This window comes from Equus asinus, chromosome 3 (assembly GCF_041296235.1).
Source record: "Equus asinus isolate D_3611 breed Donkey chromosome 3, EquAss-T2T_v2, whole genome shotgun sequence".
NCBI classification, from domain to species: Eukaryota; Metazoa; Chordata; class Mammalia; order Perissodactyla; family Equidae; genus Equus; species Equus asinus.
The window spans coordinates 160,662,960-160,683,258 of NC_091792.1; the positions used below are offsets into that span (position 1 = coordinate 160,662,960).

The 20,299-nt window shown below is 55.0% G+C and overlaps 1 protein-coding gene across 21 annotated transcripts in view; it reads left to right on the forward strand.

Annotated features, from left to right (window-relative positions):
- Positions 1-19,471, forward strand: part of POLN (DNA polymerase nu) — a 171,399-nt gene extending 151,928 nt beyond the window's left edge. For 13 of the 21 annotated variants that reach the window (XR_011502393.1, XM_044767962.2, XM_014829715.3 and 10 more), the window contains 6 exons: positions 70-201; positions 5,368-5,478; positions 8,246-8,324; positions 14,536-14,603; positions 17,613-17,674; positions 19,113-19,471. Coding sequence is in view for 17 of the 21 variants with exons in the window: in XM_044767962.2 (XP_044623897.2) it covers positions 70-201; positions 5,368-5,478; positions 8,246-8,324; positions 14,536-14,603; positions 17,613-17,674; positions 19,113-19,298 (638 nt within the window). In the remaining 4 variants the exon portion in view is untranslated. The remainder of the gene's footprint in view (positions 1-69; positions 202-5,367; positions 5,479-8,245; positions 8,325-14,535; positions 14,604-17,612; positions 17,675-19,112) is intronic. The other 8 variants (XR_011502392.1, XR_011502390.1, XR_011502391.1 and 5 more) reach the window with 4 other exon arrangements.
- The last annotated feature ends 828 nt before the right edge of the window (positions 19,472-20,299 follow it).

Genomic DNA, 20,299 nt, shown 5'->3' on the forward strand with positions numbered 1-20,299 from the left:
TATGCTCTCAGTCCCTGCTGGGTGTGAATTAGGGCTTGCCTCTGATCTTGACTGTTTCTGCTCATACAGGGAAAGAGAGGCTTGCTGCTTGCCTTGGCGTTACTGTTCAGGAAGCTGCCCGGTTTTTGGAGAGTTTTTTGCAGAAGTACAAGAAAATCAAGGACTTTGCCCAAGCAACCATTGCCCGATGTCAGCAGACAGGTGAGCCAGCTGCAGCCACAGCCATCGGCTGGCCCCTGTCCCTCTCCCACGCCTGGCCTGCAGCAGCTGGGCGGTCTCCTGGCCCCTGCTCCTCTGGTGGGTGGGTGGACAGATGGGAGGGTAGTGAGTTGAAGGGTGGAGCGAAGTTGATGGAGGCTGGGTAGCTGGGTACCTGGGAACTGGGTGAGTGTCCAGCCCCTGCTGGATAAATGGGACCAAAAACCCCCACATGAGAAGGGTCCAGAGCCAGCCTCTGCTTGAGGCAACAAAATTAAGAAGCTCGAGTTAGAAAATGATAGATGGATAGATAGAGAGAGAGAAAAAAAAATCCTGCACCTAAAAATGGAGAACATATGTTCCTATGAATGTGGTATATTTATAAAATTTCACTACAATTTGGTCACAAATTCCAAAGAATATCAAATAGGACATGTTCTGTGACCACAGTGGGGAAAAAAGTAGTTTTATTTCTATCCACATGTGTGGCCATCCATCCATCTACCTATTTGGAAATTAATTGCACTCCTCAATGATTTAGAATTAAAGAAATCTCAAGGGGCCAGCTCCGTGGTTAAGTGGTTGTAGTTCCACGCACTCCGCTTCAGCGGCCCAGGTTCATGGGTTTGTATCCCAGGTGCAGACCTACTCCACTCATCGGCCATGCTGTGGAGGCATCCCACATACAAAAATTGGCACGGATGTTAGCTCAGGGTGAATCTTCCTCACCAAAAAGAAAAAAAGAAGTCTCGAGAAAATTGTAAACATTTTAGGAATAAATGACAGTAAAACTATCTCACATGAGAAATTATGGAACATGGCCAAGCTGACAGCTCACTTAGAGGTGAAGGAATACTGTAAGAAAGTATTTTAATAAGAAAGAAAGAAATGTGTGAACATAAATGGGTTGTATTCAACACAAGACATTTGGAAAAGAGCAGCAGAGTAAAGTAAAGATAGAAGAAGGAAGGAAATACATGAAAGAGCAGAAATTCATGAAGTAGACAACAGGAAAAAGGATCCGTGATAGGTACAGGGAAAGCAGAGAACCCAGCACACACTTGAAACTGAAAAATGACCTCAGCTGGAGAAGCAGCCTCGGCAGCAACCTTCCCAGATGGCTGTAGCGCATTCCCTCAGGCTTTTCTGGACTCTCCCAGAGGCTCGATGATGACTTTTCTCTCTGGAGCCCGTGCACAAGCCCCTAAGTTCCAGGGGCTCCTCCACAGGCTCCTCCTGGGCCTGACCGTGTGTCCAGGCACTAGCCCACGTGGGGTCCTCCATGTGCACTGGGAACACTCAGCGCCCAGCTCCCTGCAGCCTTGGTGTGGGGCACAGGAAACCCAGCAAATTGTTTCCATCTCCCGGGGAGTATCTAACAGGCCTCAGGCTCCGCCGTGTGAGCCCCACCCTGTATCCTCACTGAAGCCCCACAGGCCCTGACCATTCTTGGACCCAGGAGCCCCAAAATTTGGAAAGATAAAGTACTATCAATTTTGAAACATTAAAGTAGCGATAGAACCTAGTGTTGATGAGAGTATATAGAGCCAGTATCACTGTAGATGGGAATACAATAAAAATGTAGGCACTTGTGTAGCACCAACCATAGGCAGAATTCCAATGCCTTTCCATAAATTGCCTTACTTTGTAATCCTCACTGCAACTCTAAAAAGTGGGCAATATCGTTATTCCCATTTTACAGATGAAGAAAACAAGTCACTGAGAGGTTAAGTAGCTTCCCAAGTTCACACAGCTAATGGGTGGTGCCCGGCTTGAACCCATCCCCAGGCAGCTCAGGCCTAGAGCCAGCGCCCTCCCGGGCTACTTGGCTCTGCATCCCTTCCTTTACTTGACTTCCTTGAAGGGCCACAGGGTTTAAGGATCCAAATGTGAAGTATGCACACCCTTTGACCCAGCAATTACACTTCTGGGTGGACACTGTAAAGAAATAATCATTGAATTCGTCCACAAACATCTGTTGAGTGCCTATCTCATGTCAGGCACTGTGTTGATGCCAGGGATATGAGCTTCTTGCTCTCCTGAGTTACAATTCATGGAGAAACAGGTAACCCACAAGTAAACAAGTACATTCAGACAGTGTCAGAAAGATGGGATCCTGCGTGTGAAAGAAACAAACAGGATGCTGAGGCAGTGAGCAACGGAGGGAGGCCCCTGAAGAAGGCCATTAGCCATGGCCTCACAAGGAGGTGAGACCTGAGCCGAGACATGAAAGGCCAGGAAGAACCAGCACTGGTGCCCAGAGTGGGCAGGTGGGGATGTGGGCAGGTGTGGAGCCCAGACCCTGAGTGGCGCTCCACAAGCCATGGAAAGAACCTGGGTTTTGTTTTCCACAAATTATTACAGCTATAGTGTGGAAAATAAATTGGGAGGAGAGACTGAGGTCAGAGCTAGCACACCTGGGGATCAGTCTAGAGGTGATGGGAGTGTTCACTCAATAAATGGTGGGATGGAGGGAGAACCACAGGTAAGAGATGCCAAGAAGGCAGGACCAACAGCTGCAGAACAGAGGCGTGAAGGAGATTGTGTGGAGGGCCATGAGCATGTGCTCTCCACGCAGGCAGACCTGACCCCCTTGGGGTTGGAACAGGTGAATGAGGCAGATATACCATGATGGTGATGAAGCTGAAGGTTAGGGCCCCTCCCAAGTCCCTGTGAGAAGACCTGCAATGTGTTCACATGGTCACATCTTTTTTAAAATCGGCAAAACCAAGGCATTTTAACTGCAATCGACTAAGACTGCTGCCTCTTCCTCTTCAGCTTCCTCCACCGTACTCCCCTCACTGCCAGGTGGCATTGGAGTGGCCACAGCCATTTTTGGAATCCAGCTAAGGGGAAGTCAAGTTGGTGACTCATTTAACTCATATTTCAGTGTGGATATTCCTGTGGCTTATTGGTCCTTCCATGTATGGTTGAAGGATGCTAATTATCCTGGCATAGGGAATGGCTTCCAGGAGCATTCCTTCCACCCCGTGACCACTCCCTGAACATCATGAGGGTGCAGAGCTAGAGGTAATCTCACAGCCTGAACTGGAATGATGATCACCAGCACTGCAAGAATTGAGTGGAGGAGAAACAGGATTGAAATGTGTGGAGCAGAGGCTTCCACTTTGGGCCACAAAGGAGTAACTAGGTTCATACTTTCCTCCCACCATAAACAACTAGAAAGCTGGACAATATATATGAAGCAATTGTTTCAGACACTGGGTCTTGAGCAGTATATGACTCTGGTCTCTGAGAGAAAAGGAACAAAGGAGGTGAGCCCTCTGAGCTCCCTGTCCCTAGAGGCACAGACCACAGTGCAGGAGGGGAACCCAAGCAGATTACAGTGGTCTCGCTGGGTCAAGGAGACAAGGATTAGGATTGGGGAGGCAGAGGCAGCTGGAGTTTGCAAGGCAGAGTATCAGAGGGGAGGGAGCTATGCAGAGAAAGCACTCCATAAATCTTCAGAGGACTCCTCTGTTTTCGAGTGCTAAGATACATGTAAAGAGAGTGGAATTTAGACTAAGCAGAATAATTTCTAGGGAGCAGCAGGCTGAAGAATTCCAGAATTCACACAGGGCAAGGAGATGTTTGAATTTTGACCATCAAAGTCGAGAGTCCTTGCTGGACATCTGGAATGTTCAGTAGAGACCCCAGAAGGGTCACACCTTAGCAGTAGATCTAAACTAGCCCTAGATTAAAGGCTACTCTAAACCCACCCTAACAAAGCTTGAAAAGAGGCCTCAACAGAATCAGGTGATCAGCAAGTAACCTGGACCTGCCTGACACTCTCAAAACGAAGTCATCAAATTCCAGCACTCAGCAACATAAGACTCACAATACCCAGCATCCAGTCAAAAATCACTAGACATGTTAAAAAGCACAGACTGAAATGTTCCCAGTCAGAAGCACGGGCTCTCTTTGTCTTCCCTGCCAGTCACTATTAGGAGACTTTAATTATATATATGGCCTGGCATATAGTGGGCACTCAATCCATTGTCATTTTTATAATTATGGTATGTGTGGGAAATTCTTCCAGTCCTTAGACATGTAAAGTCATGAGTTGGGGATTTATCATGTAAAGTCATGAGTTCTCACCAATACCTAGTAAAACAGAAGTCCTCTCTGATCAGGAATATACTCAACCAAGGCAGCATGTTTGTGTTTATTTTCTTAAAAAGGACCTCAGGGCCAGCCCTGATGGCCTGGTGGTTAAAGTTCAGGGCACTCTGCTTCGGTTGCCCAGGTTCATTTCCCAGGCACAGAACCACACCACTCATATGTCAGTGGCCATGCTGTGGTGGCAGCTCATATTAAAAAAAAAAAAAGAAAAGAGGAAAATTGGCAACAAATGTTAGCTCAGGGCTTATCTTCCCCAGCATTAAAAAGAAAATAAATAAGGACCCTGGGGCCAGGCCCCATGGTCGAGTGGTTAAGTTCGCATGCTCCGCTTCGGCAGCCCAGGGTTTCACCAGTTTGAATCCTGAGTACGGACATGGCACTGCTCATCAAGCCATGCTGAGATGGCATCCCACATGCCACAACTAGAAGGGCCCACAACTAAAAATACACAACTATGTACCGGGGACTTTGGGGAGAAAAAGAAAAAATAAAATCTTTAAATAAATAAATAAAAAAGGATCCCCAAATTGTGGAGGCTTCAGGCCCTACGAAACTTGGATCTGCCCTCATCTGTGGGGATATGACCTTCAACTCAGGCCATCAGCCCCTCCTTGAATGGAATATGAGTTAATGCCTTTCTTCCCCATTCCAGCTACCACAGTCCAAAATGACTTCTGTACCCAAGTCCCATAAGCAGCTTTTACAAACTCTATAATATAAAAACTGTCCTTTCTTGACCTATGTCAGGTCTAAGTGCAGCTAGAAGTCAGAAAGAAGTGCAAAAATGTGCCACCAGGCAAGTGAAGGCCACCCTATTGCTGTCCTCGCTTTCCCACCACAGAACCCACTTGCTGAACAGACAGACCAGGAGGCCTCTGGGTGAGGCTCCTGGCAGCGCTCTGATTCGGTGCTGCAGCCATGAGGGGTCCTGCTGGGGCCCGTGGACATAATCAGAGGAAATCCGTGCCCGCAAAGGAGGGTCCACCAGCGCACCACACTGCCTGTTTGTTTCTGCCTCTCACCCTGCTTTTCCTCCGTGTAACCCAGGCTATGTGGCGTCCATCATGGGCAGAAGGAGACCACTGCCCAGGATCCGTGCACAAGACCAGCAGCTCCGCGCACAAGCAGAGCGGCAGGCGGTGAACTTCGTAGTGCAAGGTACCCAGAGCCCCTCAGCTTGCCTGCTGCATCCATTTGCTTCTTGAGTGACACCCACTAGATTATTGTCATGATATTTCCTGCTCCTGTCCTGCCTGGAGATGCTAGTGAAATAACGCCTGGCACATGGCAGGTGCTCAGTACCTGGTTATCTTTATAATTATGACATTTCCCCGCAAAGATTGTCTGAAGCAATGCTGTCCCTGTGTCTACAAATGAGAGACTGAGGCTTTAGGAGTCTATCCAGCCAGCACTAGGCCAGGCCTGGAGCTCAGTCCTTAGACTCTTGGCCTGGGGCTCTCCATCATCCCGCTCATGTCTGGCAGGTATGAGACCTTGGCATCCAAACCCAGCATTCCCTCCACATCCCGCAGGCCTCAGCAGGAGGCGGGCTGGAAGACTGATGACACATTGTTTGCCTATAGTTATGAAAACCCCATAATCATCTTTAGCCACAGTATTCAAATAGCTCAAGTCTCTGCGTGGAGGTGAAGTGAGACAGCTATAATCAGAGGCTTCCCACGCTGCATGCCATGAGCTGTCCCTGTGAGGCCTCAGGGTAACCTGGGAGTTGGGCACCACCCCCATCTGTGATCCCGTAGGTCACAGATGGAGAACTGAGGCCTCCAGGGCCCAGGGAGGAAGCCTGGAGGTAGGATTCCAGTCCAAGGGCGGCTACTGCACCACCCTGCCTCCAGAGTGGGGTTCTGCAACAAGAAAATGGGCAGGGACCCCAGCAGACACGGAGCAGGCTTGGACTGGTGCAGCACGAAAGTCAGGGCCCCAGCAAATCCTGCAGAGAGGCAGGTGTGGCGGCGCTGCCCGGTCAGCCTCAGCCTCTGTGCTTCCCTTGGAGAACAGGGGGGTTGGCAGCAGCTGGCAGGGCAATTGCTAGGGTCTGGCCTGGGCTCAGTACGGAATCTTCGGAAATCCTGTCTCTCGGTGTAACCACTCAGACAAGAGCTAAGGAGGGTGACAGCCCTCCAAATCCTGATATGGTTCTGATTCTAAGGCAGGTTCTCAAGTGTGAAGAAGTTGTCAGGTCATGACCATGTATCTCTGTTCACTAGGTGTGTGCAGGGCGTGTTCACTAGGTATGTGCGAGGTGTGTGCAAGGTGGCACTGAAGCTGTTTTAGAGAGTCCTTCCAGCAAGAATTGTGCATAAGATATGTTCCTGTGAGCAGCTGGCTAGGAGGCTTGGCCACAGAATCGAGCTACCACGGATGGCTCATCTACCAGCTGAGCCACCGCCCTGTGTTATCTGAGTCTCTGAACAAGTGACTTGCCAATCATCCACTTAACAAACATCGGTGCTCAGCTCAACTAGGCGCCAGGGACAAACAGTGCCCACAAGAAAGTTCTGCCTCCACGTGGGCAGACAGTCAGCCAACAAGACCAGCCCCGGAGCCCCTGCCTCCCTGGGTTTCCCCTTCACCCATACTCTGTTCTCTCTCCACCCTGGCTCCCTCCTCCTTGTTTCTCCAGCTCTGTGCACTTTTCCTAAAGTAGCAGGCAACTTGACAACCCATCCCAGCAGAGGGTTCTCGTGGCCCTGAGGCCCCTCACAGCCAGCAGGTTGGCCTCAAAGACCAGACTTCCATGTCCAGCATTCCTGCCATGCTCGTGGGAAAAAAGCAAATCAGTATTCTGGGGGCGTTGCCTGGCAGTGGAGGAAGGCAGTCCATTGAGGACTTGTACTTCTTCATTTGCCTTAGGAACCAGGAACAGCTAATGCAGTTTAAAACTGCCAATGGAAACCTGAACTTCAGTCTGTTTCCCATGATCAGAACCAATTAAGACACCCACTATGTGCCTGGCACTGGAATAGGCATGTCCTCTATGCTGGCCAGCACCTTGCAGGGTGCCTGACACAGTGTTGGATGAATAAATGCCTGACTGGTGTAATTTATCCCTACCAAAACCTAGGAGGCTATATCGGAGCCCCCTTTATACTTTGGAAAGCTAAGGATCAATGAGATTGAAAGGCTGCTCAGCTGGAGGGTGGTGGGAACTTGGATTGAGCCTGATCCATGCTTGGCGTCATTCTGCTAGTTGGTTCAGTGGGCAGAATTCTAGATTCTATGCCCCATGTGCTTACCCCAAGTGTGGGCAGAACCTGTGAATATGCTGTAATATCACTCCTATGATCAGGTCATGTTACATGGCAAAAGAGGGTTTGCAGATACATGTAGGTCCATAATCAATTGACTTTGAGTTAATCAAAAGGGGAATTATCCTGGGTGGGCCTGACCTAATCAGGTGGGCCCTTGAAAGACGGTTTAGCGGTCAAAGTCAGAGATTCACAGCAGCAGATGCCCTCCTGCAGGCTGTGAAGGAGCAAACTGCTTGTTGGGGAGAGGGCCCATGGCAAGCACCCACAGCTGACAGCCAGCAGGAAAACAAGAACCTCAGTCATTCCACTACAAGGAAATGAATTTAGCTGACAACCTGAGGTCACTTGAAAGTGGGTCTTCCCTAGCAAGCTTCCAGCTGAGGACACCGCCAGGTCACATACTGATCTCAGCGAGTGAGACCCTGAGCAGGGGACTCAGCCACGCACGTTGAGCTCCTGGTCCGCAGGAACTGGGAGATGTTAGATCTGGGTTGTTGCAACCTGCTGGACGTAGAGTCGTGCGTTACGCAGTGTAGCAAACAGAGACTGCCAGCCTAGGCTGGCAGTGCTGGGCAGTCCCTGTTGGCTGAGTCCCTGCCGCAGGGCCCTGGGCTTCACACTGTTCATGAAACAGAACCTCTTGTGCCCCACAGGCTCAGCCGCGGACCTCTGTAAGATGGCCATGATCCACATCTTCACTGCAGTGGCCACTTCCCCCACCCTGACAGCCAGGTCAGTGAGTGAGTGGCCAACATGGCCTTTCCCTGGGCTGGCTGGCCTGTGTGCATGCTCCTCCCAGGACTGAAGCAATGCCTGCCACTTCCCATCTGCGGGTGCTGATTCTGACAAGCTGACCAACCCCAAGCGAGAGGACTCCCTGGAGCCTGAGTTCCTCTCAGCACTTCTGGGGGAGCCCTTTCTTCCCCGCTTGGCCTGGGCAAGGCACCCAAGGGCCTGCTCGAGGCAACTGTGGTAACCACAGGCCATTCACTTTGGCACACCAGGAGGTCTCCTGAGGAGCTTCACCTGGTGCAGAAATGCATCTCCCCAGGCCCCTCCTCTCACATGCGTCTGAACCTCTTCAGGCACAGCCCAAGGGCACCACATGAAGCTGCCCACCCCGGAGGTAGATAGAACCCACAGCCCCTAGACAGGTTACAGGGGCTCCAAACTGCCCCCACTCCCACCCCTGTTATTGCCACCACCCCAGTCAGTGTGCCGGACTCTCAGCTCCTGCTGCTGCCTTGCTGCCATCTCTGTCCCCAGAGCAAATGTTCAGACGCACCTTGAAGGTGAGGGCTCCACCACTGCTGCCCCTGGGCCACAACTGTCTCCAGTCTCTGTCTCTGCCTCAGTTGCTCCCCATGGGGCACACACCCTGAGCATCAGGGTGGCTGAGTGACAAGGAGCCCTTGCCCAGCCTCTGCTAGCCTAGAACCACCCCCCACAATCCCACCCCTGGGCCTTGGCCCTGGGTGCAGGGGGAGGGGGTGGGTTCTCCTCTGGAATCCTGGAACGCTTCTTGGCAGCTAACAGAGAAGGCCGCTGGAGAAATGAGCGTGTCTGCCTCCAGGTCTGGCTCCCTCCCTCCTTGGTCCCATGTACATTTGCCCGTGTCAGAGGGGGCCTCAAAGAGGCCAGCATGAGCCCGTCCCTGCAGACATGCCCTTCCCAGATGGGTCAGCATGTCCACTGCTAGGAATTCAAGCTCATGGCAGTGGTGGCAGCAGCTTCTCTAGCCTGCAAAGTGTGAAGCTGTCTCCCCGGCCCCCACTCCCAGGGGAGCCCTGCTCACTCCCCCAAGACCCCGAGGGCCTGTGGCCAGCACAGAGGCCAGCTGGCCTCCTCCTCCTCCTTCCCCATGCAGCCTTCCGGACACAGGCCCCTGCTTGCCTGTGACCCCCCTTTTCCATCTGAGCTTACAATTTACTCTTGGCTTCTGGTATCATTTCACATTCTCAAGGCATGATTTCTCCTTGTCTGAGGGCTCCCTTCTTTCTTCAAGAAGCCATCTCCTATATTTCTTCAGACCTTTCCTACTGTTCATTTTGACTTCGGTGATTTCAGCAACTTTGTACAGAAGTTAGCACCAGACAAGGGCCTGCCCTGGGGTTTATGGGGTGGTATCTTAGTAAAGGGGAAGAAAGGAGACTGTCCCCAAGCCCCACAGAACCACTGTGGGCCTCACCCCTTTGCAGCCCTGCAGGCACTTCCTCTAGTCCAGGGTTCACCTTACACGTGGGGAGAAACAGCATGGGGAGGAGGTCTTCCATGGGCTGCAGCCAGGGGCGGGGGAGAAGGGATGGAAGGCCAGATGCCTGAGACCCAACAGGCACTGACCCAGTCACCCTGCTGGTGCCTGTGCTGGGCGCTGGGCTGCTGGCTCTGATTGCTGCAGTAACTCAAGGAGGAGAGAGGCAAGTGCAAAATGGAAGATGCTTTCTTCTCACTGAGTTTCTCCTGCCGCCTCTCACTGCCGTCTCCTCCCTCCCAAACACACACACACCAATGCCAGACGCCTCTAGCTACCCATCCCAGGGTTTCCTCATGGTTTTTGGATTAGTTCCTGAATCCATACATCCTGCTCACTTCTGTAGTTTCTGTAGGGTAAATTTGGGAGGGGGTATAAGCAGGCTGTGCTAGCTCACCATCTTGGCAGGAATCAAAAGCCAAACTGTTATTCTGCGTCTATGATATTGTATGTCTAGAAAAGTCTGATCCGTTTTTGGTTTTTGTGGGACTGATCAAGGCAGTTGGTATATGAGGCTTTGGAGTCTTTTCTGGTGACAGAGTCCTGAGCTGAGCATAAACAATTCTTACCCAGGAATTTGACAACATGGCTGATCATCTTTCTATCATCAGCCCTTTATTGTCTTTAGGAAATGCTTTTCATAACAAAATGCATTTTGTTGTTTTAGGAAACAAAACAGATTGGTGTGGAATTTCATACTCTGGTGGGGCATTTCATACTCTGTGTTTTGTGAACTTGATTTGTTCTCCCCCGAGTAATAGAAAAGGTTCTAGATTGTGTCTAGAAGGGGCAGATACCAGCTAAGTGTGAGCTTGTATCTGCCTGAAACAGCGTGAGTGAAGTGCATCACCGGGGGGCTCATGGTCCTACAAAGGGAGCAGGTACCCCGAGAGCCTCATCCAGTGGCTCCTAAGTGCCCCTGTAGGCTGCAGCCACAGGACAGTCTCTACTCACTGCCCACAGGCCCAAAACAGGAAGGCCAGGTGAGCTTCTGACCCTAAGCTCTGCCTTTGCCCAGACAACTCACTTGGTCGTTGGCTTAGTTGTTAGTGTTCGCGAGCCTACTGGCCAGGCAATGCAGCTCCCCTCTCTGTCTCTTCCAGCACAGGACCTCTGTGAAAAGGCCTTTCCAGGTGTTAGAACATATCAGAACTAGAAAGAAGCTTCAGAGATTGTTGGCTGCAAGACCTGACTGTAGAGAAGGGGAAACTGAGGCTCAGAGCATGATGCAATGTGTCTGAGTTCACGCAGAGCTAGACCAGCACCGGGCCTCCTGCCTCAAGCTGCACTTTTCCCTTCACTGCCCCTCCATGGAGAGGACCAGGAGCCCCGCCCGACTCCCCACTCAGGACAGCAGCAGCCTCAGGAAGACACTTGCTCCTTTGCCCTGGGGCCGGTGGAGAGGTGTCTGTGGAAGACGGGGATATCTGCTCAGCACTGGGGCAACCCTCTGACCTCTGGCCACCTCACAGTGCAGCACAAACCGAAGGGTACCCTGTGTCCAGACCTAGCTCAGCACAGGGCACTTGTTCTCTCAGCCTCAGAAAGTGGCGGAAAAGGTGCCTGGGGCCCAGGGAAGGCGAGAGGACCAGCCCAGCAGTGGGGAGTGGCCTCGATGGACTGTGAGTGCTGGCAGGACCTGGACTTCCCAAGATGAAAGGGTGGCAGGCAGAGAGTCCTTAGCACCTCCTGAGCCCTGCTTCTGAGGGCAGGAAGGACACAGCTGTTTCAAGGCTGGACCATGATGGGCACAGAGGGACTGCGGGGCGCCCAGAAGGGAGCTGCCCTGGGCAGGCCACAGACAGGCAGATGAGCTAAGCCTTTTCCAGAGTGTTCCCCCATGGGATCACGGTTCTGTGTGGCCTCAGTTACTTCATCCCAGTGCAGGACAGTGGGATGGGAAGTTACCTTAGCGATCAGCTTGCTTCTGGGAACTGACGGAGTCTGGCACCTGTGAACATCTGCCCCATGCAGGGGCCTCTCCAGTTCTCCTTCTTTCCTGTGCCCCAATTTCCAGTTAGGAATATGGTAATGTCACAGTCAGCTGTGAGAGTGATGTGTAAGTGACTAGCAGTTCAAACCTATTCTTAGGTTGCTGCCACACCAGCAGCTTAGAATTTCACAATGTAATTTCAAGAAGTGTGAAAACTGTTTCTGCTAAATCTGGAAAAAGTTACAAGTGCCTATTCTGAGATATCTGCCCATTTAAAAACCTAAGTCCTTTGGGAGCCGAAGACTCCACTAGAGGCCTTGAAGTTAGTTTAAGAAAGCGAATGCTGCCAGCCTGGTCTGGCTTCTGGAAGGGCAGTGCTGAGAGCATTTGGCCAGAGGCTGCACATAACACACAGGCACACTCCCTGAGGGGCAGCCACAGGGGCCTGTGGGCCGGCAGCCTGCTCCATGGTCTGGGCCCAGCATGATATCCTGTGCATTCACTCCCGTGAGGATGTGCACTTGCCACTAGTAACACCAGCCCAGCTGCAGCAGCTCAGACTCCTAAAGGTGGATTTTTCTCCCATCATGAGAAGTCCAGAGCACCACAGTTGCTGACTTTGGTTCAGACATTCAAGGCAGTAGGACTAAGGTCCCTTGGCTTCCTGGCCCTTTCCCTCTTGGTGCCACGATAGAGGTGGCTGCTTCAGCCATCATGCCTTGCAGGCAAAAGGATAAAGTGACAGTCAAAAGGGTACCTGACTCTGGGCTAAGTTAGCCCTATAAAGAGCCTTCCTGGAAGTTGTAAGGGATATACCTCAGGAGCCACCCCATCTGAGATAGAGCCCTGGGAAATGTTTGTAGCTGGGGACACAGTCCTTGCTCCACCCCACCCAATGACGAAGAAAGAGGAAGAATGGATCAGGGTAGACCCCTATAAATCTCTGCTCCCAAGTCCTGTGCATCTTCTACTGAAAGTGCCAGCACAGCCCATCTCTGCACTGGGTTTAAAGAGCTGTTCCGTCCCCACAGCCGGGGCTCACCATCATGACGACCTGTTGCCGATGGGCCTCACCACACCTGCCCCAACTTCGTGGTGCCTCTGGACCCATAGCGCTGCCGCCCGTGGTGGTCTGCCTGCTGCCCCTTCCCGCACATGCTGTGCCTACTGTGGACAGGCAGCAGTGACCCAACATGCCCCCTGCCCTCCAAGGCCCAGCCCAGAGACAGAGACCAGGTCATGCAGAGGGTAGAGCACGTGGGACCCTCTGATGCCCACCATCCTTTCTAGAGGGCCACAGACCCTCCAGATTGTCCTGTGTGCCGCACTACACCCCTCCCCGAGTGTACGGTCAAGCCACCCTCATCTGCCGACCCAGGTCCCACCTACTAAAGAGCCTGTCGAATCTGGTACGCGCTGGCCAAAGCCAGCTACAGCTGTGTTCTGTGCAGCCAACATGGAGCTTCAAGAGCTGATTCCTCAAGGGGAGTGTCCCCCTGGGTCCATCCCTGCCCCATGCACACATTTGTACCTGCCGGCCCCTGTCACTTGAGTCTAAGTCCTCTTAAGACCCCTGCTCCCACACCTCCTTCCTTTCCCTACAGCATCCATGCCCACATCTCCCACTTCCTCTCCCTACTGAGGTAGGTAGGGAGAGCCACCCCTGAGGGGGGTGCCTGAAGGGGTTTGGAGAGGGGACTGCTCAGGAAGGGTGGGGACACACCGGGGGTGGCAGGGACACGGAGCCAGGGCAGCCTCCAGTACAGGGACTTGCCCAGCTGTGGGAGCCAGAATGAGCACCTGCCCTCTCTCAGCCTATGATGGAGTCCGTGGGGCTCAGCCCTCAGGCCCAGAGCTGAGCAAGGAGAGGGCAGGTCTCTGGCAGGAAGTGGCCAGGTGCGGGCTTAAGCGAGGTGCCCAGGCTGTGGGCCAGGACCCACGAACAGGGACATGCTGAGGTCTTGTGCACATAGTGTGGGGTTGATTCTGAAAAGGTGCTTGTCGAGTCCTGGTGGGACGTCCCAAGTGGCGTCTGGGGTTGGGGACGGGGAGCTGGGGAGGTTTTTGTTTTGTGCTTTAGAATTTTGATGTACTTTCCAAGTTTTATTAAGTGTTTCTTTGACTTCAAAAATAAATTTTTAATTTGCTTTTGGAGCATTGTCCCTCCCAACACCTTCCCCTAAGCTAGTTTTCAAAGTGAGGGTGCCCCCAGCTTCCCAAGAGGCCCTCACATTCCAGAGTCATCTCTACCCCCCATCACAGCAGGCCCAAACCCAGTGGTCAGCGGAGAGCCTCCTCCTAAATCCATGTCAGGGCCCCGTGCCCAGAACGGTCCAAGGGGGGCTCTTCTCCCACTCCTGCTCAGACTTCCAGACACGAAATGCTCCTCCCCACTATGCCCTCGTCAGGTTCCCCAGGCCAGGACGGGATAGGGGGTTGCGTGGCCCCTTGCTCTGGGCCTCTGCCTCCACTCACTAGTCACTTCTAATCTGTGCCCCCTCCTCCCTGGGGGCTGTCCTGGTGATGCTGGGGTGACCCCAGACAGCAGGTCCCCAGCCAGGTCCTCCCATTCCCCACTGAGCCACATCCCCTCGGGCACCCTGTGCCAGAACCTTGAAGGATGGGGCAGCACCGTCCCCAGCTCCCCACACTCCCCCAATGTGCCCCCTGGCTGATGCCCCCCCTTGCTGTGCAGACAGAGCGTGGTGTCTAGAAGGCATGAAGCACAGGGTGACTCCCTGCCCCTCCGTGTCTTCCAGGTTGGTCGCCCAAATTCACGATGAGCTGCTGTTTGAAGTGGAAGATTCACAGGTTCCTGAGTTTTCAGGTGAGCCCAGGGTAGCACAGGGTCACCTTTATTTCATGAATAGTTAAAGCATCTCCCCTGTGTCTGGCCCGGCGTCTGCCCACAGTGGGCTCACAGGCTCCTTCTGTCCTCGTGCTGCGTATCACTTGGACCCTGGCAGGCAGAGGGGCCAGCCTGGGTTGGGGACCCTTGAAAGGCGTAGACAGGCAGCGCCCTGGCCAGCAGCCCTCAGGGAATACACAGTGCTTTAGTGTGGGGCCAGGCCTCAGTGGAAGGGGCCCTGGAAAGATGGGGGGCATCAGGGCCTCCCAGGCTGGTGGGGACCTGGCTGTGGAGCCACAAGGGAGTTGGTGTTGGGGGGTTCAGATGGCTGATGCCCAAGCTCAGTGTGGACTCCAAGCCTGGGTCACCCTGCCCTCTCTGAGGGCTGTTGCAGTCAGCCCTCAGGGGTTCTTGGAAGACAGCGACCACCTGATCCCCCACTCAGCCTTCAGGGAGGACCAGGACCTTCTCCCCCTAACACAACCGCTAGTGGTTGGGGAGGGGACCCCTCTTCTGGCCTCCCTGGCCTCGCTGGTGAGAACAGGAGCCGTAGTGCCCCTCCCTGTCTTGCCAGGTCGGTGGAGGAGCCTGTCGGGGATTGGGAAGAGATCGCAGAGTTGGGCATTAGGGCTGGATGCCAGCCTTGGGACCAGCTCCCATGTAACAACTAACCAAGCCCTCCCCTAACCCCACCACCCCATCCTATAGTGGGGACCTCATCCTCCAGCGGAGACCCCATCCTACAGTGGGGATCATATCCTACAGCAGGGACCCCATCCTTACTGGTGGCCCCAACCTAAGTGGGGCCCCCACCCCGTGTCAGGGACTCCATCCTACAGTGGGGACCCCATCCTAAGTGGGGACCTCATCCTAAGTGAGGACCTCATTGTACAGGGGGGACCCTGTCCTACAGTGGAGACCCATCCTAAGTAGGGACTGCATCCTACAGTGGGGACCCCATCCCTGAGTGGGGACCCGGTCCTATAGCTGGGACCCCATCCTAAGCAGAGACTCTCTCCTAAGTAGGGATCCCATCCATGGTGAGGACTCTATCCTACAGCAGGGACCCCATCCTAAGTGGGAGCCTGTTGTACAGTGGGCACCCCATCCTAAGTGGGGATCCATCCTACAGCGGGACCCCATCCTACAGCAGCGTCCTAAGTGGGGACCCTGTCCTACAGCTGGGACCCCATCCTAAGCGGAGACCCCATCCTAAATGGGGATTCCATCCTAAGTGGGGACCCCATCCTAAGCGAGGACTCCATCCCACAGCAGGGACGCCATCCTATAGCAGGGACTCTCTCCTAAGTGGGATCTCCATCCTAAGTGGGGACCCCATCGTACAGCAGGGACCCAATCCTACAGTGGGGACTCCATCCTGAGTGGGGAGTCCATCCTATAGGCAGGCTGTGTCACTTGAAATTGTTTGGAGATAATGGGCGTGAAAACAAACCCACCCCGTGTAACCATTTGATGGGTCTGACATGCGCTCGGCTGCTGATTTAAAAAAGAAAGGAAAAGTTCCAAACCCGCAGGGAGCCTTCTTAGGGACAGCCTATTTCCCCTGTTCTCCAGGCCAGCCCCTGGATGCTCCCTGTGGCTCCCTGTAGGACTTGGGGCCCTCAGGCCAGGCAGCAGCTGTAGAGGCACCACCTGGCCATGACACTGCCAGGGACTGCGGGACAGGTGAACCAGGTATTGAGCTGGGCCTCTGGCCACCTCTGAAGGACTGGGTGGTCAAGACACACCTGCCAGTGGCCCATGGGGCAGACACCAGGCTGAAGGCTCTGCAGCTCCAAGGACCAGGAACCCTGCCCTCATGGGCTGTGTGCTGGAGGCTAGGGAGGGTAGGGTGACCTGCAGGGAGACCCCTGGGCTGAGAGCCAGCTCAGCTCAACAGTCACTGTCCCTCTGTGCAGCAGCTGCTTGGGGTCACTCATGCAGTCTGTCACAGAGGAGGGCACACGTAGGAGGACCTGGCGTTGTCTGCACACCCAGCTTAGCCCCAGCAGGGTGGCCAGGGCCCTCTGCAGGATCCCCGAGGTGCATGCCAGGCCACAGGGGCTGCAGACAGTGCTGCCTACCTGCCACCCTGACAGCCCTATGGCAGTGACTACAGTGACCAGCTCCTCCTGCCACTGCCAGAGCCCTCTGCACAGCACAGAGGAGGAAACCAGGACACAGAGTCAGGATCTGCGGGCCTCAGGGAGCTGCTGGCCTTGCTCCCGCACCCCAGGGACCAGTGCCCCAGGGAGTCGGCCAGTTAACCCTGGAGCCACAGAGGACGAAGAACAAGGCAGCATCTCCCCATTCCTTGAGTGTTTTTGTTGCAATCTTTGTACTGAAATGTCAGATAACTTAGTAGGATGGGATGAAATATTCATTTATCAAAGAGGCAAAAGAGTTCAGAGCAAACTGAGAAACACTGACCAAGCTGACCACCCCACCTGGCCTGGACTGCTCCCTTTCCCAGGGCCCAAGCCCCACTGCCCCATGGTGACCCAGGCCCCACGGTGGGACCAAGTGCCAACACCATGGAGCTGCCCTTAGGGCCTTTACTGTTACCTGGAACAGGGAGTTTGCAGGGAACATGGGTTGCCTCGTGCTCCTCCCTCCTCTCAGCCCCAGAGCCTCTGGACAGAGAGCTGGAGGCCCTGGCATGGCACCTGCTCCCACCCCGCCTGGCCAGGCCCCACACCAGCAAGCTGAGCCTGAGGCTGAGTAGTGCTGGCCCGCAGCAGAAAAATGAGTGGGTGGGGCCACAGCATTGCTCTGGGGCCTAAAGAGCTCTCCTCACCCCTGGGGACCCATGGTTGGAGCAATCAAGGCCCCTTCAAGCCTGTGCTGTGGATGTGGCCAGTGGGAGCTGCCAGACCAACTAGCGCAGGTGACCGTGTGGACTCGGGAAGCAACTGGGGAGCCTGTGGGGCCGGGGCAGGGCTGGGGTCTGATGTTCTCCTGCCCCCCTCTCTTTTCCCTTTGTCCTAGCTCTAGTCAGGGGAACCATGGAGTCCTTGCAGCACGTGCAGGCATTGGAGCTGCAGCTGCAGGTGAGGGGGAAGGGGTGGGGAGCTGGGCAGTCACACTCAGCCTCGTCAGGCCTCCCCAGCTGCACACTCACAGCCAGAGCTGCCCAAGTGGGAAAGGAGAGTCCACTTCCCCAAGGGGCCTCCCCCAGACTGCTGCCCTCCCTCACCTGCCCAGCCAAGGGGCAAAGTTACCCCGGATGACAAGGTGTGGCCCATCTGCCTGGTGAGAAGCCACAGTGGGTGTCCTCAGGGGCTGAGAACGCTGGGCCAGGTATCCCCTCGAGGCTTGGCGAGATGTGTCATCAAGCCTCCACCCGGTGCCGCTCCCACCTACCCCGGGGCATGCCATCCTGGTCCCAGGCCCACTCCTAGTTGGTCATTTCTCGGAGGGGGCTCCAAGTCCTTGTCAGGAAGACTTCTGGGTCCAGGCTCCCCAAGGGTGGTAAGGAAGATGGAGGAATAACGAGGAGGTGGGAGTCCCGGAAGCCTGTGCAGACCACCCAAGCAGGGTCGGAGACATTTCTGTCACTCTTCCCTGTCACCTGGGAGGAGGGCTCTGGCCCAACAGGCACCTGGGAGTCACCTAGGAAGGGCTGGCTCTCGCCTCCTCCCTTGGTGGTCTCCACTCTTCTGGGTAAGGCTCTCCTCTCCCTCCTCGCTCTTCCCTTCAGTGGGCCGTGGCCATGTTCTGGGCCCCTGGTGTCAGGGCACGAATCCCATCATTAGCTTCACACCCACAGCACCCCTCACCTCGCCCTACAGGCTGCAGCTTGGCCGGATGAAAGAGTGCCCACATGGGTCCAACCAGGGTTGGGAATTCCTATGTTCCAGGGTAGTCCATGCTTGCTCCTGCAACAGGCAGAGACACTGGGGGCCCTGCGGTCCCTGGAAGCCCAGGAAGCCCCATCCTGTCCCACTAGTAGTCCTGCAGGTGGCAGGGGCTGCTGGCGGCAGGGGGCCTACCGGTAGCAGGGGGTTGCAGCTATGGATGGCCTCCACTCTCCCTGGCAAGAGGGCGCTGTTAAGCCGTGGTCCAGGGCCTTGGGCAAGGGCCCACTCAAGATCAGGGTCCCAGGGAGGACTCTCCAGCTCCCCTGGCATCTCTCAGAGCTGATCCCCCAGGGAGCAGGTCCTGGAGGTGGTGAGCACAGGTAGGCACCTTGCCTGGCCCAGCCCCTGCTCAAGGCCTGCTCACTAGCACAGAGGCCCACATGGGTCAGCCAAGGTTGGGGTGTTACAACTCGGGGGTGGATGCAGTGTGATCCTGTCTGCCTATTACTGCCAGTGTGCGTGAGTGTACATCTGTCCGCAGCAGTGTTGCTATGGCTGTGTCTAATCGTGTCTTTGGCCAAGTGGCTGCCTGTGCATTGTGAGTCCTTGTCCACCTGTGTGTGGGCCTGGAAGGTGGCCAGGGAGGGCTGGCCCGGGCTTAGTACTCACCTCTGGCTGCCACCCGCAGGTGCCCCTGAAGGTGAGCCTGAGTGCCGGCCGCTCGTGGGGACACTTGGTGCCTCTGCAGGAGGCCCCAGGCCCTCGGCCCAGCCCACGTCCTGCTGAGTCTCCAAGCAACCGCCTAGCCACTGCAGGGCCCCTCGTCAGCACCTACCCCCAGCGCGTGCATTTTTCGCCTTCATTTTGTCTGTAGCCCCAGGCAACAGCAGGAGGAGAGAACTAGTTTCCACCAGCCCATTGTGTGGCCTTCCCCAAGGTCAGCGGCACTTTGTACCAGCTCTGTGGCTAGAGCAGACCCTGGCAAGGGCCACATTCACCCCCTGGGTCATCCCCTGGAGTAAATGTCTTATGCAAAGCTGTCCTCATCCCTGTCCGAGTGAATTGTTCCCGTGGGTGGGAAATGTCATGTCTACAACCCTCAGCCACTTGATCAGAGTCAGGGCTGAGTGCCCCCAATGGGAGTGGCCCAGCCCAGCCCAGCGCGGGCACCCCCAGCCCTTCTCCCGTGGAGCTAGGGGTGGGTGCCTCCAGGTCGACAGCTGCACACCACCTAGAAAGTGCCTGAGGAGCAGCCAGCAGCCTGGAGGCCTCGGGGAGTCCTTCCTGCTGGCTCTGTAAGCCTCCCGCAACCCACACTGGGGCATGCACCTTCCTCCCAGGCCAGCCCCAGGGGCAGGCACTGGCTTGGAGAGAACACCACACTGCAGGCATTGGGCGAGTGTTCCTGACTCCTGTGGAGGGCCAGAGGGGCCTGTGCGTGGGTGCTCGAGTCTCCAAGAGGCCTGGCCAGGCTGTCAGGGCTTCCGGAGTCACATGCTCCTGGGCCCTGCCGTCTCTCCACAAGCCTCCTGCAGGCAGGTGACCAGTCCCTGGGAACGCACTGGCTCCCCCGCCCCCACCCCCAGAGTCTACTCTTAAAGCCATTCTCACAGACCTGCCAGTGCCAAAGGGAAGGGCCCAGCCTGTACACCCCAAGAGCCTCGCAGTGGCCTGTGACAGAGGCACCAACATGCTCCCCCATTGCACAGTGGGGCATGGAGAGGTGACACTCCGTGTACAAGTGCACACGGCTAGTAAGCGTGCAGGCTGTGTGAGATTGCAGCCTGGGCCCACACTCTGCACCACTGCTCTGTTGCCTCTATCTCAGCCTCTGGGAATGTGCCCTGGGGTCCCATTTCCAGACCTCCCTGGCAC